General features: G+C 39.1%; 1 protein-coding gene across 6 annotated transcripts in view; it reads left to right on the top strand.

Annotated features, from left to right (window-relative positions):
- Positions 1–11,336: 11,336 nt before the first annotated feature.
- LOC149158795 (protein GID8 homolog) overlaps positions 11,337–17,876 on the top strand; it is a 280,111-nt gene continuing 273,571 nt past the window's right edge. The window contains exon 1 of one of the 6 annotated variants that reach the window (XM_089433379.1): positions 11,337–11,567. Coding sequence is in view for 1 of the 6 variants with exons in the window: in XM_089433380.1 (XP_089289506.1) it covers positions 11,547–11,567 (21 nt within the window). In the remaining 5 variants the exon portion in view is untranslated. The remainder of the gene's footprint in view (positions 11,568–17,876) is intronic. The other 5 variants (XM_089433378.1, XM_089433382.1, XM_089433384.1 and 2 more) reach the window with 5 other exon arrangements.

Below are 17,876 nucleotides of genomic sequence, written 5' to 3'. Positions count from 1 at the left end.
TCCTATAACAGAGAATGCCACTCCTTTCTCTCATGAATCACTTATTGAATTATATCAGAAACTAGACTTTGCAAAAAGAGCCAAAACCCTTGAGCTTTTCCTCACTGAAGATGCCCCGTTACCCAAGAAAAATCCTCCCTATCCATCCTCCATTTTCCCTGAGGGAGGGAAGCAAATTATTACAGTTATCTCCTACCTCCTTGGTTATTACTCAGCTCAGTGGGTAGATGAGGAAATTATAGGATTTATTTCCATTTTCTCCACAGATTCCAAGCCTTCCATCTTGTTCAATTTCAGCCAATTTCTTGCAGACTCCATCCATGAACAGTTTGTCAAATTCCAAACTAAGGAAGTATTCAAATATGTTTTTGTGTTAGTATACATGTTTTTGTATTTTCGTGGAGACAACCTCAAGCTTGCCTTACAAAAGTTGGATGAAGAGGGAAATTAGAAATCAGTCATCTTCTAGACTGCACTGGTAATGAAGGAAGAAAAAGAGTATTCATACAAAGAATTTATAGAAATGTTTGTACATCCAACACTCAGTCTCCTAAGCAATAGTCTAGAACCAAGAATCAGTGAAGAAATCAAGAAAATCTTGCAGTTATCGAACCAAGTCCAGACATGAGATTGGTACCTTTACCAGAATTACACAGAAGTAAAGATATTTGGGTGTGAACTTGCCCCTTACAAACTGCCAAAATTCCTCCCAATGAGGATTTTTTCTCTAGAATACATCATGCAAATGCTCAATATGGATGAGTGTTAAAATTGGAAACCAGGGAAAAACTTCACGTGGGTCATCTTATTCATGGCTGATAATATTTTTATTAGATTCCTCTCGTCGAGAGGTGTAGGATTGATATAAAGATCATTCGATTCCGATAAGTATTCATGGAGATATGAATTTATTTTGATTATGGAATTATTATCAAGCAGACCTACAACTCATGTAGGCTCAGAAGCCCAACAGTCGCATCTATTCAAACACCAACGTTGTGTATAAATATAAGAGGACTTTTCCTCAATTTCACTCACTCATCTCATCACATCTCTCTCTCTCTACTGCGCATAAATGAGTCTCTTCTCTACTGCGCAGAAATGGGTCTCTCTCTCACACATGTGAAGCCGGAAACTGTTGAACCTGAAGCTGCAACTGCAGAAGTAAAGATTGACTTGCGTGGCCTAGAAGATCTTCTCTTCGGAACTGCGTTGTAGGTTCATCTGAACCTCCTTTGAAAGCCGCAACTTTTGGTGGTGGAATGAAGTCAATCCGACGAACGGTTTGCAAGATATCGACTGCCCTAGTTTGAAGCCGGAAACTGTTGAAACTGAAGCTACAACTGCAGAAGTAAAGATTGACCTGCGTGGCCTAGAAGATCTCCTCATCTGAACTGCGTTGTAGGTTCATTTGAACCTCCTCTGGAAGCCGCAACTTTTGGTGGTGGAATGAAGTCAATCCGACGGTCGGTTTGTGAGATATCGTCTGCCCTAGTTTGATAATGAAGCCGCTAATGCTGATGCTGTTGATCTAGGGTTTGCTACTGCTGATATGAATCAGATTTATTGTACTATTTCTCTCTGCTGAATTATTGAAGATAAAATAATATTTGATCAAAGGGTTTCCCCACACATTGTGGGGTTTGTCCTTGGCTAGCCGCCACATCTTGTGTCTCTTGTCTTGGCTTGTTTTCTGTCGATCGTTTAATGTTCTATCTGCACTTTACTTTATGTACATGTGATTGCTAATTTGTGGAATATAATAAGAAAAAGAAGTAAACTGTTATAAGCATAGAACATACCATAACTTAACATGGTATCAGAGCTGAGGTGAGGACAAAGCCTGAGCAAGAGCAAGAGCAATCACCAAAGAGAAGATTGGCAAGGCTATCCTAAAAGAACTATGGGGTCCTCAACACTCTTTCCTGCCGAAGACAAGCTCCGTGAGAAAGATGACTATCACGCATGGAAGATGTCTATCGATCTAACCCTAGAATACCCAGGAGTGCTGGACTATGTAAGCGGCAATATTGTTGAGCCTCCATCAAATGCATCCGCTGCTACATGGAACAAATGGAAAACCGAAGAAGTCAAAATAGAAGATCATCCGAGACTCTATCGACAAGCACTTGGTGGCCTACATCTCTGAACTAGACACCTCCAAGGAAATCTACGATAGACTGGGAAAAGGCACTCACGACTCTTGGAGGATTACCATCTGAATGGTACGTGTTCAGGACTACTCTTTTGAACTATAATGTAATTCTTGGTTTCGAGGAATTAATGGCTAGATGCATTCAAGAAGAAACAAGGGAAGAAGAGCAAGAAATGCCCATGCCTAAAGGTCCTCTTGCTGCTTTTTCTTCTCATGCTAAGAGAAGAAATAATTCTGGGTCTAAATCAAAAGGAAAGGCTGGATCTAAGAGTGGAAGAAAAGGACGATGTTTCATCTGTGATGAAGTAGGTCACTATGCAAGGGAGTGCCATGATAAAAAGGACTCACACTGGGACGATGATCAAAATCCCTCTGATGGCAATCAAAGGAATGACAAATTCAATAGCAAAGGTAAGAGGAGAGCTGGGAATCAAGGAAGAGGACAACCATTCAAGAAGGCTAGAAAGTCCAGGATGTATTAAATGCACTTGACCTCAAAAAGAACCTAGTGTCCATCTCGGCAATGGAAGACAAAGGCTACAAGATAACCTTCAGTAATGGCAAGGTATGTATATGGAAAAATAATGTTAAATATGCCTTTACTCTTGGGTTTAGTGTTATATCAGGTCGATGGAAGTCCGCTAGGTGTCATGTCTTGTGACACAACTCTTCAGTTCGAACTTTGGCATCGGAGGTTTTCCCACCTTCATTACAAAGCTCTACCCGATGTAAGACAGATGGTAACAGGTATGCCCTGAATTCCAAGTAGAGAAAGAAGGTATATGTCCGGGATGTGCCAAAGGAAAGCTCAAAAGGGGATTGTTCCCCTCAAGCCAAAGCAAGACCTCCGATATATTACAGTTAGTTCACTCAGGCATATTTGAGGCTGGCATTAAGAGGGAGACTACTACACCACATACTCCTGAGTAGAATGGTGTGTCGGGAAGGAAGAACCGCATGATTGTGGAAGCTATTCGGGCCATGCTACATGATCAAAGACTTCCGAAGTTTCTATGGGCTGAAACTAGAAACACTGCCGTATATGTACAAAATTCGATGCCCTCATCAAGCATTGGGTTCCAAGACTCCCGAAGAAAATTTCACTAGTAAGAAACCTGATGTTTCTCATTTTAGAATTTTTGGAAGCCCTGTATATTTTCATGTGCCGAAAGAGAAAAGAAATAAATTGGGTGCATCTGGAAAGAAGGGAATTTTCGTGAGTTATGGTGAAAACACTAAAGGCTATAGAATCTATGTAGCCGGTCAAAGGGAAGTCGTAATTAGTCATGATGTCACCTTTGATGAAGATATGGCTCTTAACAAGGTGAACAACCTTCCGACTTTGAGGAGCTCTCAAGAATCCAACACCAGGGAACCGAAAGAAAAAGATGATGAATCAATGCCTGATGTAGAAGAACCCATGGATCCGATTGATCCTCATCCACATGAGCCTTCCTCTTCTAGGAAGAGGCCTTCATGGCTTAGGGGGATACTTGATGATGCTGAAGGACATGCTGCACCCTGAGGAACCTTTCGTCAAAGTAAGAAACGTAACAGGTACCAGGGATACTTGACCATCATGAGCACGATCATACAAAATGAGCCTTCATCATTCTCAGATGTTGTCAAGCATTAAGTATGGAAGGATGCTATGACCAAAGAATATGAGTCTATCATGAAGAATGATGTCTGGGAAGTAGTTCCCAGACCCCAGGACAAGACAGTTGTTACTTCCAAATGGCTTTACAAGATAAAGCATGCAGCAGATGGAAGTACAAAAAAGTATAAGGATCGTTTTGTTGCTCATGGTTTCTCCTAGAAGGAAGGTATAGACTATGATGTGATATTTGCACCTGTTGCCAGATATACGACCATTTGCTCGATCATAGCCCTTATCGCTTCACAAGGATGGAACCTACATCAGATGGATGTCAAGATTGCGTTCTTACACGGCTCGATCAAAGAAGAGGTCTACGTGGAGCAACCCGAAGGATTTGATTGAAAATATCATGTATGCAGGTTGAAGAAGGCTCTCTATGGGCTGAAGCAAGCACCTCGAGCATGGTATCAGAGGATCGATAGCTACTTGATGAAGTTGGGATTCACTAGGAGTGAAGTCGATCCTAACCTTTACTTTAAGGTTGAAGATGACAAGCCTCTCATACTGGTGTTGTATGTGGATGACCTCTTTCTAACAGGGGCAAACCCTCTCGCAAGGGTCCCGCATGTTGCATACATTAAGCTCTCAGAGCTCTGAGGGCTTGCGGTTATTACTGGAGCAACATACGACCACATGGTGACTCACCCTCCCCTGGTGGTGCGCACTGGAACAAGATGATTCGCTCTCTTATGGACAAGATGATTCGCTCTCTTGTGGAACTGGATGATTCGCTCTCTTGTGTAGCAGGATGATTAGTTCTCCTGTGAGGCTTGGATTGATGTGTTCTCCATGGCGATTGTAGCAGGATTGATGTGTTCACCTATGAGGCCTGGATTTATGTGTTCTCCATGGCGGCCTGGATTGATGTGTTCTCCATGGCGATTGTAGCAGGATTGATGTGTTCTCCTGTGAGGACAGGATTGATTAGTTCTCATGTCGAGGCATCCTACCCATGCAGTCTAGGACTCATGGGAAGTACCTCTCATCTGATTAATGAGTAGGGAAATGAAGTTAGGGACCATAGTAGTACCGATGGATGCATCGTTGTATCTACCGCACTCCCTACGCTAGGATGACCTCCATTGATCTGGGATCAATGATACTGGTCTGGGACCAGTGGTAGGAGTTGTACCATACTATGACGCTGACTTCGGGTCGGTTGAGATTGGTCAGGGACCAGTGGTACATACTCCGAGACTGACTTCGTGTCAGTGCAGTACTGGTCTGGGAACAGTGGGAGTGGTACATACTATGACGCTGACTTCGAGTCGGTTGAGACTGGTCTGGGACCAATGGTACACTCTCTGAGACTGCCATACTGGTCTAGGACCAGTGGTAGGAGTTGTACCATACTATGACGCTGACTTCGGGTCGGTTGAGACTAGTCTGGGACCAGTGGTACATACTATGAGACTGACTTCGTGTCAGTGCAGTACTGGTCTGGGACCAGTGAGAGTGGTACATACTATGACGCTGACTTTGGGTCGGTTGAGACTGGTCCGGGACTAGTGGTACACTCTCTAAGACTGCGATACTGGTCTGGGACCAGTGGTAGGAGTGGTACTTACTATGAAGTTGACTTCGGGTCGGCTGAGACTGGTCTGGGACCAGTGGTACGCACTCTGACACTAACTTTGAGTCAGTGGAGGATGATACTGGTCTAGGACTAGTGGAGTTGTACTCACTATGCTGCTGACTTCGGGTTGGTTGAGACTAGTCTGGGACCAGTGGTACATACTCTGAGACTGACTTTGAGTTAGTATGATACATCCTCGATCATTTCTTCTTCTTCATAATTCGGACAAAAGCAGAGCAGAACAAAACAATGCAAGAGCAGAGCAGAACAGAGCAAAACAGTACTGATCAGTACAAGGCAGAACAAGACAAAGCAGAATAGGCAGAATAGAGCAGAGCAAGGCAAGGGTCAGGATGTACAGGGCAGTGCATTTGATGGATGAATAGTAACGACCGATAGACAGATTGCAGATGAAGTTCTCCCTGGTTGAGAGGGAGTGTTAAAATTGGCAACCAGGGAAAAACTTCATGTGGGTCATCTTATTCATGGCTGATAATATTTTTATTAGATTCCTCTCGTTGAGAGGTGTAGGATTGATATAAAGATCATCCGATTCCCATAAGCATTCATGGAGATATGAATTTATTTTGATTATGGAATTATTATGAAGCCGACCTACAACTCATGTAGGCTCAGAAGCCCAACAGTCGCATCTATTCAAACACCAACGTTGTGTATAAATATAATAGGACTTTTCCTCATTTTCACTCACTCATATCATCACATCCCTCTCTCTCTAATACGTAGAAATGAGTCTCTTCTCTACTGCGCAGAAATGGGTCTCTCTCTCACACATGTGAAGTCGGAAACTGTTGAACCTGAAGCTGCAGCTGCAGAAGTAAAGATTGACTTGCGTGGCCTAGAAGATCTCCTCTTTGGAACTGCGTTCTAGGTTCATCTGAACCTCCTCTGAAAGCCGCAACTTTTGGTGGTGGAATGAAGTCAATCTGACGAACGGTTTGTAAGATATCGACTGCCCTAGTTTGAAGCCGAAAACTGCTGAAACTGAAGCTGCAACTGTAGAAGTAAAGATTGACCTGCGTGGTCTAGAAGATCTCCTCATATGAACTGTGCTATAGGTTCATATGAACTGTGCTATAGGTTCATCTGAACCTCCTCTAGAAGCCGCAACTTTTGGTGGTGGAATGAAGTCAATCCGACGGTCGGTTTGTGAGATATCGTCTGCCCTAGTTTGATAATGAAGCCACTAATGCTGATGCTGCTGATCTAGGGTTTGCTACTGCTGATATGAATAAGATTTATTGTACTATTTCTCTCTGCTGAATTATTGAAGATAAAATAAGATTTGATCAAAGGGTTTCCCCACACATTGTGGGGTTTGTCCCTGGCTAGCCGCCACATCTTGTGTCTCTTGTCTTGGCTTGTTTTCGGTCGATCGTTTAATGTTCTATCTGCACTTTACTTTATGTACATGTGATTGCTAATTTGTGGAATATAATAAGAAAAAGAAGTAAACTGTTATAAGCATAGAACATACCATAACTTAACAATGAGATTCATTTTGTAGCTGCCAAAAAGAAAATTCAAAATCAAAACACAAATAGGGCCTTTTATTTGCAAGATCAGGGTAGCAGGGGAAGAAGCAGACAAATTGCTGAAAGAAATGCAGTTCAGTCTCAATTTCACATGGTCATATGATCCATTAGGGGTCATTTCCAAGTTAAGGGTAGAGAACAAATCTACTGCTTATTTTCATACATCCAGACCAGAGATTGAAAAATATAAAAACCAACTAGAATGGACTGAGAACACTCTACAAGAGGCAGAGGAGCAGTTGGTGTCAACTTCAACAGTACAAACTCCTGTCACACAGGAGAAAACAGGAAAAAGGAACAGAGAAGAGGAGTCACCTTCAGTGACTGAGATTTCTAGTGAAGGCTTCAAAATCATGTACAGGAAGAAGACCAAGCTCAATTCCAAACTAAGCCTAAGCAAGGATTCAGATCAAGAGAACATTATCACCACCAAAGAGCCACTTGTTTCCTCACTAGTAGGTGATCAGACTACACTTTCTCCTACAACTTCGACAACTTCACAGGATCAACAACAAGTTATGCAAACTAGCACATCTACCATAGGGGAGATAGAAAAGAGTATATTTGATATTTTCAAGGAGATTAAAGTGAGAAATGAGGCCTTGAAGATCAACACATATAATCAGTTCTGGAAGCAAACTTCTAATTCTCAAAGCAGACTGCTATCATCCTTTGATTTAGAGAAAGGCAAAATGAAAATGGCCTTCCTCCAAGCATAGATCCCACAACCCAAGGCAACATCACATTACAAGAAGACTTCATTTGAATTTGATGTGAAAGATGCATAAGTAGGCTGGGAAAATGATTTAATCTACTCTCACTAACACTACTATGAGTTTGTCTAAGTTGCAGGTTACTTTAGCTAATGTCCAGTCACAATTAAAGATGGATAAAGTCTCTTCACTGGCTAAAGACACAGGGATCAAAGCTCTGGAGGACTTGGTAGTCAAAGTAGGATATGATCTTGCAAAAGAACTTGTAAGAAAGAAAAATACTGACATAACAACATTTAGAAAACAGTTAAAGTTACCAACCATAGAAGACCCTCTGGCCAAAGACATTGAAGAGACAGAGTCACAGAAGGCAGACATGATGAAGCTCATCATGGAGCAGAGTGCACAATTGAAACAAATGGAAATATAAATGGAAAAAATAATCAAAGAAAAGGAGAAAGCTGCCAGAAAGTCCATTGTCCTTTTGCAAGCAGTGCCTCTTATAGCAATTCCTACAGCTACATCTTCTACAACAAACATAGGGACTGCTGCAGATTAGTTGGCAAGTGTAGTGGAGAATATGTCTCTCCAAACTTAAGAAATTAAAAGATTGCAGGCTCAAGTTAATATTCTGCAAGACCAGAAGACAAAGGCTGAAACTTTCCATGTAACAAAGCTACAAAGAGCTCAACTAGATAGAAGCGTGGAGGAAATCAATAACCGAGTCCTCTATTGGCCACACACTGACCCAAGTTAAGGAAATTATCTGGAACAATATTATTGAAGCAATGGATGAAATATGGCCTTGTATCCAGATTATATTTGAACATAAAGAGTTGATGGAGAAAGCCAAGCAGGCCATTTCCACTATTAACATTGAGTTGAGAGAAATGCCTACCACAACCAACAACATCATCAAATTTCTAAATTCTAAAAACAAATATGAATTGGATAATTTGGGAGTAGATGACAGGACATAAACAATCTTAGAAGTGAAGAAATTTTTGACAAAGAAGAATTTGATTGTGCAGCTTATAGAAAAATGTCACAGTTTGGAGCTAGCAATTAATAGATTTTTCACCAGAATAGAAGCATTAACTAAGAAGGGTTTGCCTTCTTTATTTGTAATCAATGACAAACTCATGACTAGGGAGGATTACATGAAGAAGCTTAAAGACATTGCAAAAGATATTGCCAAGTCTTCCAACATTAAAGGTGCTATGATAGGGAGAGCTTTTCTCGAAGCTACAAATAACAAGAGTTTCATCCAGCATGAGATAAAGCATATTTTTGTAGTAAAACCCACATTTGCTCGGTATACTGAGGTAGATGAGATCTACCGCAAGGCAAAAAAAATCACCATTCCAGATGAGGAGCGGTGGGATAAATTGTGTGAATTTCAGGACTAAAGAAAAGATGAGCTTCACCAGTGCGACACCCAAATAGTGGAAACTTAGCAACTGTTCTCCACCAAAATAGTGCCAGACCTCTAGATCACTTCGCTAAATTCACCTCTTTTGATCATATTAGTCAATTCAGTTATTTTGTAATAAATTATAGATTGCCATGTCAATGTGGCATTGGTTGTAATCATTTTGGAAAATTTTGTTTAAATACTTCATTCGTTCGAAGTATTGAGGGTCGGTTCCTGATCATTGTAACTCTTTTTATCAAGCACTGTACTTTTTCCACATTCCTGGAGCATCATTAATAAAAAGACTTTTCACAGGATACCCATGCTGCGACTTACTGGAGATGTTTTCTTATTGTACTTGTTGTCTTCACTGTTATTCTCTGCATGTCAATCATCTGAAATCTAATTGCAAAACAGGAAATGTGAAAAATAAGATTTGTTAATTGAGCACCTTATTTGGATTGTTTTACAATATGTATGTTTTCTTCTGAAGTCTAATTAAAAAATTCTTAAATGCTTTTTAATCATTACTGAAACACACCTTTTCTCCACTTCATAATTCACTTTAAAAGATCCAGTAAATGTAACTAGCTTTCCCTGTGATTACTCTTTTAAACATTTGATGCAACATCCAACTTTATTTGACTCCATAGCCCAATGGAAAGTAGGTAATTTGATCAGATCAACCAACTAAACCAATCAAACAAATTCAAACAAACAACCAACCATAATCGTAACTAGCCTAAAATCAATGTAAAAACCAAGTTAAATCATAAAGAGAGATCCCTCTCTAAAGCTGGCAGGGCTAGATCCCAGCTTCAAAAGTGGTTTTAATGTTGTCCAATATATTTACTCCCTCAACCTCAAAAATATAGAACGATAACAGGGCCATATCTCCCAAAAAATAATACCCGTGTAAAAAATGAAGGATGTTATTATAGATGATAGTTTTTTGAAGATAAACCTCTCTCAATTTCTCTAAATGCTTTCCTAGCTTCCCAGAAAATACTCTGCAAAACAATGACTTAAAATAGAGTGTTTGTGTAGTCCGAAAAATGGGGTTTGAAGATGTAATCAAATCTCTCGATCCGTGATACCTGTGTAATGACTGGAAGAGGTTACTATTCTTTGATTAGTGCTTGAGAAAAACCTTTTTTAGTTTCGCTAAATTCGGCTCCATTTGGTCAGAAAACGTTCTACAAATTGGTGGCTAAAACAGGGCTTGCGCAACAGATTCCCACAGTGAGTATGACCTTAATTTCTCATCAATTGTCAGCTAGGAATCGATCTGTGTTATCTGTAGGGATGTTATGTGCTTGGATTAGGTAGAGTTTTCATGACTGTACAATGGCATGAGAATAAGGCGGATAGGGGAGAATGAGAATGAGGGTTGTACATGTGATGAGTACAGGGGAGTGGTAGTGGTGTCATGGGGATAGGTTTAGAACGAAAGGAGGGAAAGGAAATGTAATGTGAATAAGATGTAAACGATATGTGAAAAGTGGATAGGATGTAGATGATATATGAAGGTATGTATAAAGGAAAATAGGGAAACATGGGGTAGATAGGAATAGGAGATAAGAATTTAAAACACATTTAATGATTAGACCTCATGACCATCAGAACTTTAGACTAACACAACTTCATTTCGGATGGTTCTACTTGATGAACAACTAACACATAACCCCTTTTGACTTAACTATATAAACATGTGTGGCCTCATGAATCCCATCGACTTGACACTCTTTCAAACTTTGAATAAACTTTCTGTGGAATAAATTCAAAAATGTCGAACAATAACTTTGAGGTTATAACCATAACAATGGTCATAAACTCAACTTATTGAAAAATTGAAAATTAAAAAGACATGTAAACTAATAACCCTAACAGAGTCTATATATTTTTCCGTCATCACCTTACCTCACAAACGTTCGCGATTTATTAGTCTCCTTGTGATTTATATTCCAAAGACTTGATCATAACATATAAATGGTGATTTTATTTATTAGAATGTTAACATTTTCAATCATTTTAACCTTATACTCTATAAGGTATATATAATCTATAATTATATTATGCATATTCCTACGAGCTATTTACATCTTAACACTCTATAACCTATAATTGTGAGATGTAAATGCAACAAGCTATTCACATTCTAAAATGTGTCACCAACTCCTTGGGCATGTCTTTTCTTGGAGGCATTAAAAGGAAATTTTAGAAAGCCAGATAAATTCAAATAATACATTTTGAATTTTATTTTGTATTAAATTTATTCTCGCAATTTGAGACGAGGGTGGCGAGTCGCTTGCATTAAATTGTCTTTTCTCCCTGATTTCAATGATACGAGAGTAGCGAGTCGTCCCTCCAACAGAAGCGAAGGGATACCAGAAGCTTGATCATTCTTGAACAGCTGCACACCGTTGTCTGGAATTCGAGCCCGTTTGCCATCACGTTCTTTAGAGTGCAAAGATGGGACGGGAAAATTACCAGGTACCCACCCGCTTGTTTACTTCGAGAATTCAAGCTTCTTTTGCATTTGCTTGAGAAATTCCGTTCCCAATTGAAAGATCGCATTGGCGTCTTTGATATCTTTTTATACTCTAAATTCTACAAGAAACTAGGAATGAAGTTAAATGTGCGTGTGTGTCTATATATATTTATATCTGGACAAGGACGAATTGTAGTGTAGGATATTTGGTCCGAAGGTAGACACTGAAAGATATTTGCGTCACCGGTTCCACTGAAAGATACCTTTGTAGAGACTAATGTGAAATTCGCTACAGATTTTGTGGTATATTTGGTTTACCCGAGCTCCGAGATCATATGTTTGGAATGAAATCCGGTCGGAAAAGGAAAGGGAATTTAACTAGAGATAGGCTGCCTAGGGCATCCTGGCATAGGCACCTCCGTATCCTCAATCTTGTACATATTTGTTTCTTCCCTCCAACATAATTTAAATAACAAAGATCAAGATTTCGCTAAATTTATTTTGCCAAATTCCAGCCAAAAACTCTATTGCCCTGAAGAATAGGCATGATTTAAGTACCAACCCGTTGCTTCCTTTGTTTAGAGTTTTGCCATAATTTGGTCCGACCCTTTGTATTCCTTTGTTTGGGGTTTTGCCATAATGTGGTAAGTCTTATGGAAGGCAATGGTTTGATATTTATTGTAAGATCTTACTGGGAAACTAGGGTCAGGTCGCCGCTCATACGACTTTGATGAAAGCGATTCATATCTTTCTTTGTTCTGGACTTGCATCTGGCCTCATCCTTCTGAGATTTCTTTGTTCTGGACTTGCATCTGGCCTCATCCTTCTGAGATTTTTTCTTTCTGATTGGGGCAAACTACACCGAGAATGGAAACTGGTGGATGGTTCAAATTTCAATAATCTGTCTATCTTACTAGTAAACCAACACCCTATCTCTGAGATTCATTTCTTATCTCAAAGCTCGGTGAAAACTCTATGTCTATCTATATAGATATATACATATTACAAACACAACATACACACCCTGGTATCCACAAATATAGATGGATGTGAGTTTTGAAGTTGTACAAGCTAATCTGATGCTCCTCTTATCCAGACACCTTATCCAAACAGATTCATAGCATTAGGGTGCGCAGGTTTTAGGTGTTAGACAAGATCCCAGGAAAGACCTTTATCATCGTTTTCTTATGTGTAGATTCCATATTTTATTTTCTTATCCGCATTTGTGTGTTGTTTTATATTTTTTTCTTTCTCACATGCGTTTACCAGTGCTAAAAAAGTTATTCGAGCTGAATGGTGATTTCTTGTCCAAAAATGTGGGTGAACCAAGAATGCATGTGTGTATACGTATGTAAATTACCACCTTAGATGAGTTTGAGTCCAACAAACCTAGTTCTCATCGACGTTGTTGAAAATAACCGAGATAATAAAATGATTTTGGAATTTCAGGAGAGAAGTTTTGATTGGCATTCTTGTCCTTTAAATATCATAGTAAAAGATGGTCCATCATTAAATTTATGCCTACAAAATTAAATTGGTCTTTCACATTTAACCTTATCATAGAAAACCATAATTTGCTCAGTTTCTTAAGCTCTAAGAAATGAAACGATAGGAAATTATATTAATGAGTAAACTAGCATGATAAATAATAGTGTTGGAAGGAACCCCAGCAGATGAAGAACTTATATGATCACCAGGCCATCTAAAACAAAATGTGGCCTAATAGGACTCTATTGGGCAATCTTCGATGACAATAAGGTGCTGCTGAAGAAGAAGCACTCCCATAATTTAAGGTCAAAAATCTTTTGGAACATGCTCAAACGCTTGTGCTTTGACCTTGAATAATGACGAGCAGGTTTCATATTTGTCCCCATGGTAGATATTTGGGCTGGTTGTTGAAAAGATTGCGTTAAAGAGTAGATTTTATTAGATCTATGATTACTATGTTGAAGATCCAGTGCCACTAAGGGGCACTTTAAGACAACACAAGTGGAAATAGAATGAAAATATGTATTAGTCAAGCTAAGAGACCTTGAAAAGCTGCGGAATGACCATTGGCCAGATATACAGCTCTTTGGTAAATAGGGCCAAGAACTTATGCTTTGGAGATTTGAAGCATACGCTCAATGATGATATTTGCATACATAGTAATTGAAAACACACTTACAAAGGGACAAGACACAAGAGAGAAATGTTGCAAATATACACATGTTATACAGTCTCTAATCATTTGATTTTGTAATGGTACATGGGATCCAAAGATGGAATGGTTTAGTCATCAATGGATTAATTAGTGGAAGTTTAGGTGGTGTGGTTGAGATTAGCGAGATATGTTTACAATTTGTCTCCTTAACTCTAAAGTCACAAATAGAAATGTACAATTATGATAAAATGCCACATGTCACCTACTAAATATCACCATTCTTCCAAAATTAGAGTAAATTATCCCCAATTTTGGTTATAGGCGAGGGAAATTTTGCTCAAAAGCATATTGGAAGAGGCACTTAGCTTGCATTGGTAAATACTAAAGTGCCTTTTCTACCCATTAAGTGGCTGTTTACCTCTGGCAAGTTGTTCGAGTGTGAACATCAAGAAAAGTGTCCTTAATCAAATGAGGCTGAAAATATGGAATTGTGGCCTTTGGATGGGTGATTGGAACTTCGTCTTTCAAGTCACATGGCTTATAAAGATTAAGTTGATTTCTATTTTGATGTAGGAGCATCCATGAAACAACTAAGTCTATTAGTGTGCTAAAAAAGTGTGTGCCCAACAATTGTAACATAGGCGATTGCAACACAAGCGGGTGTGACAAAACTCTAAAGCATGGGTGTGATAGGGGGAAGGCATAGGTGATTCAGGCATGACAATGGTAAGCACACGATAGGCAAAATAAAAGGGTATGTGGAATGTTGACTGTAGAACTTTTCTGGAGCAAGGGCAATTAATGAAACTTTGGAAATTTCACTTCACAAAGAGGTTTCCCGGGTCTTAACCCTGTGAATTTTCAGCCTTAGGGTTGTTGAAAAATGCAAAGTGGCAGCTATTAATTCCAATTTTCCTTAACCTTAATACTTGCTTGTGAACTTTATTCTTCTTCTTGTGTTTCTTTATTAGATCTTCTTCATCAAACAAATATCAAGAGCAAAATAATAAAGACAGTGGACACAAAAATTAGGCTCCAAGCCAGGGCAAAACCCCTCCAAGGGGAAAACCTCTCTTCTTATAGAATCTGCTTCAAATGAGACAACAAAGACCCAAACCCTAGACCAAGTCCTCCTCCAAGTACCAAGTAAACCCTTCCAATATCACAACTCAATCCTGCATCAACCAACTTCTAGCTGCAACTTCGACCACAGCTTCGACCTTGCGACTTCCTCTAGCAACTTCGACCTGCAACTTTGGCCCTGTAGATGCTGCAAAAGCACTAATTCAACTTCTTCAAGAGATCCTTCTTAGAGAAAAACAACTCTTCCCAAGGTCAACGAGGTCAAGATAAAAATATTCTCTCCTACAACAACTAGATTCTTCACTTTGTTTTCCTACAATACAAACTTGCAATTTTGGCCCTCTTTGTAGCTACAAAAACCCTAGACTTTCCTGTTGAAGAAAATGTAACTAGGTTCGATTTTCATTATGACCTGTAAATATTATGTAAAGAAAAGAAACAATTGTTATTTCTTGCATCATGGGTTTCATGAGCAAGATATGTTTACCATAGGTCAAAGACATTTTTTTGATGTCTTTAGGATTTGGTGTCTTAACATAAGTATTGTCAAAGTCATCTTGATCTACGCTCCAAACAAGTGTCACTATCCCTTGCAAGTGGGCTTCATAAAGACAATGATCTCCTTGATATGTTGGCCCAACTTATGGTTCACATGTTGACCTAATGTATGACGCTGACCCATATATATAATGCATGAAGTGGCATTACAAACGCAAGAGTCTTCGAATCATCTTAGAACAGTCAACGAAGAAGAAGTAACGCAATACACAGTGATCAAAGGTGATACATATCTCGGTGAAGTCTGCCTCTTACATATACATCGTGATAGCTCTCGGTGAATTTTGAATATAGCTCTCGGAAGACTATATATACACAGTGACAACTCTTGGTGAAGTTTGAATATAGATTTCGGAAGACTATATATATACACAGTGACAACTCTTGGTGAAGTCTGGATATAACTTTTGGAGGACTATATATACACATATCTCCTTTCGGTGGTAGCTCGTCCTATCATCATCAGAATAGTGAAGAACATGAAGGACTGTCTCAAGACAGTGGCATGATTAAAGTAACTTATTCCTGAGCAAAGAACTGTAGTAGCCGAGGACTATGACAAGACAACGAAGGTATAAGGAAACCGAAAATTGAAGGAGTACAGTGACATAAAGTCTATAGACTGTGGATTGAAGGCCGAACAGTGCAAGGGATAGTGATAAGTATCTTGGAGGTAATCTTGAGTCAATTTTGTCAAGGGTCTTGGTATTCGTCAATTGGAATCTCTATAAGAAGAATTTTATGCGGGTTTTCCTCTCCAAGAGGGAGAGGTTTTGGCCTTGGCAAGATGCCAACATCTTGTGTTCGTGTCTCTTTGTTTTAGTAGCTATTTGATGAACTAATGAAGACACACTCTAATAATAATTAGTGAAGATTGGAATAAGAAAAATGGAAAAACACCTTACAAATAGTTATCATACTAAGAAGAATCAAATTAACTACATTTTCCCTAGATTTTTCAACATGGTATCAGAGCTAAGGTGCTAAAGTCAAAGGAAGGGCAACAAAAGAGACATGCAAGGGTTAGTCTCCAAAAAGGGCATCAAAACAAGTTGAAGGGTTTTGGTCAAGATTAAAGGATCAAGTCTTCAACAAGCAGTCTACAACAACAAGACAATTCAAGATCAAGTAATATCAATCAAAGTGAAGTCTCAATACTAGTGCTCAGAATTTGGATCGCAATCAAAAGGAAGGAAAACACAACACCTCTCACAGTTTCGGTGCTAGCCCCAAATTGGGTGTCATGACAATCTATGTCATACCAAAGAGATCTCAATAAATTAAGTCTGAAGCAATTTCGATGCTTGGTATTGGATAGTGCTTGAAGGTCTCAAAGGAGATCTTTGTTCATGCTAGTCAACTCAAGCAAGGTTCTACTCAAGCAAGGAGCATCACAGCAAGGCCACAAGGATATATAATCACATCATACATTACAACAATATCACTTCAGAAGGAGAATACAATGCCACATCTCGCATGGGCATCATGACAATGGTCTAAAAAATTCATGATTTCGATATCATACCCTCACAATCAAGAAATCAAGTAATCTCAACATATTATAAAAGCGACAGTGCTTGGTGCTGAACAATGCAAGGAAGTCTCAAGAAGATCTTGGAACTCAATTCTAGGTAGCTCAAGGAAGAATCTCATTGAAGGAGATCATTCAAGAAAGCATCAAGGTGAAGATTTCATCTTCACATGACAAGTATCTTTTCATTCTATAATCAAATTTTGTTAAATGACTTCATAATTGCAAGGACATCTATGATTTGGATGGGTTATCAAGATTCCCTGCATGAAGAAGGAGAATAGACATAGTCCTCTAAGTAGCTAAAGTCATCAAAAGGTCTTCCTTGAATTTATGAAAAGGGGCATTTATGAAAGATTCCCTCACATAGCAAAATTGGAGACATCAAAATGATGTAGATGATAAACTCATTCTCTTAAGGTGCAATAAAGAAGGTCAAATGAAATCTAATCTACATGAAAGTAACAAAGGCGTCAAAGGATGTAGGATATCTTCACAAGGTCTTATATATAAGATCTAGGACTGAAGACAACCATCATTGATGCACTGACAAGGTAACAAATATCCATGAACAAGAAGGTTACCTCATTCAGCAACTTGTAGTCTCTATGCAAGATATAGAAGGACAAGTTGATGACAAAAATATTGAAGGTTAAAAGAACTCAACCATGTGCAGGCGAGGTTGGTCCTCAAGCAAGACAAAATAAGTATAGTTAAGATTCAATGCTATAGAAAGATTTTGGAAGATCATATCACTGAAAGATGGAGGAAGCTGAAGAAAAGGGCCAAGGAAAGAGGGAGTAACAAATCTCTCCTATGAGTAAGATAGTATCCATCACAGAAAAGGTCCTATCATAAGCTCTTACATCTTGTATTATAAGATATGACAATGATAATAAGATGCATCATGGCATCATGGAAGCATTATAAGCAAGAGCTCGTGACATCACCATGGGAATCATGAAGGACTAAGGGGACAATAATCCATGACAGTCA

The sequence above is a fragment of the Pinus tabuliformis genome, chromosome 5_2, assembly GCF_031772625.1.
Source record: "Pinus tabuliformis cultivar Carrire ecotype Pingquan chromosome 5_2, CPIR1, whole genome shotgun sequence".
In the NCBI taxonomy this organism is placed as follows: domain Eukaryota; kingdom Viridiplantae; phylum Streptophyta; class Pinopsida; order Pinales; family Pinaceae; genus Pinus; species Pinus tabuliformis.
The sequence above is the reverse complement of the archived record's forward strand: the minus strand, read 5'-3'. Positions and strand labels throughout refer to the sequence as shown.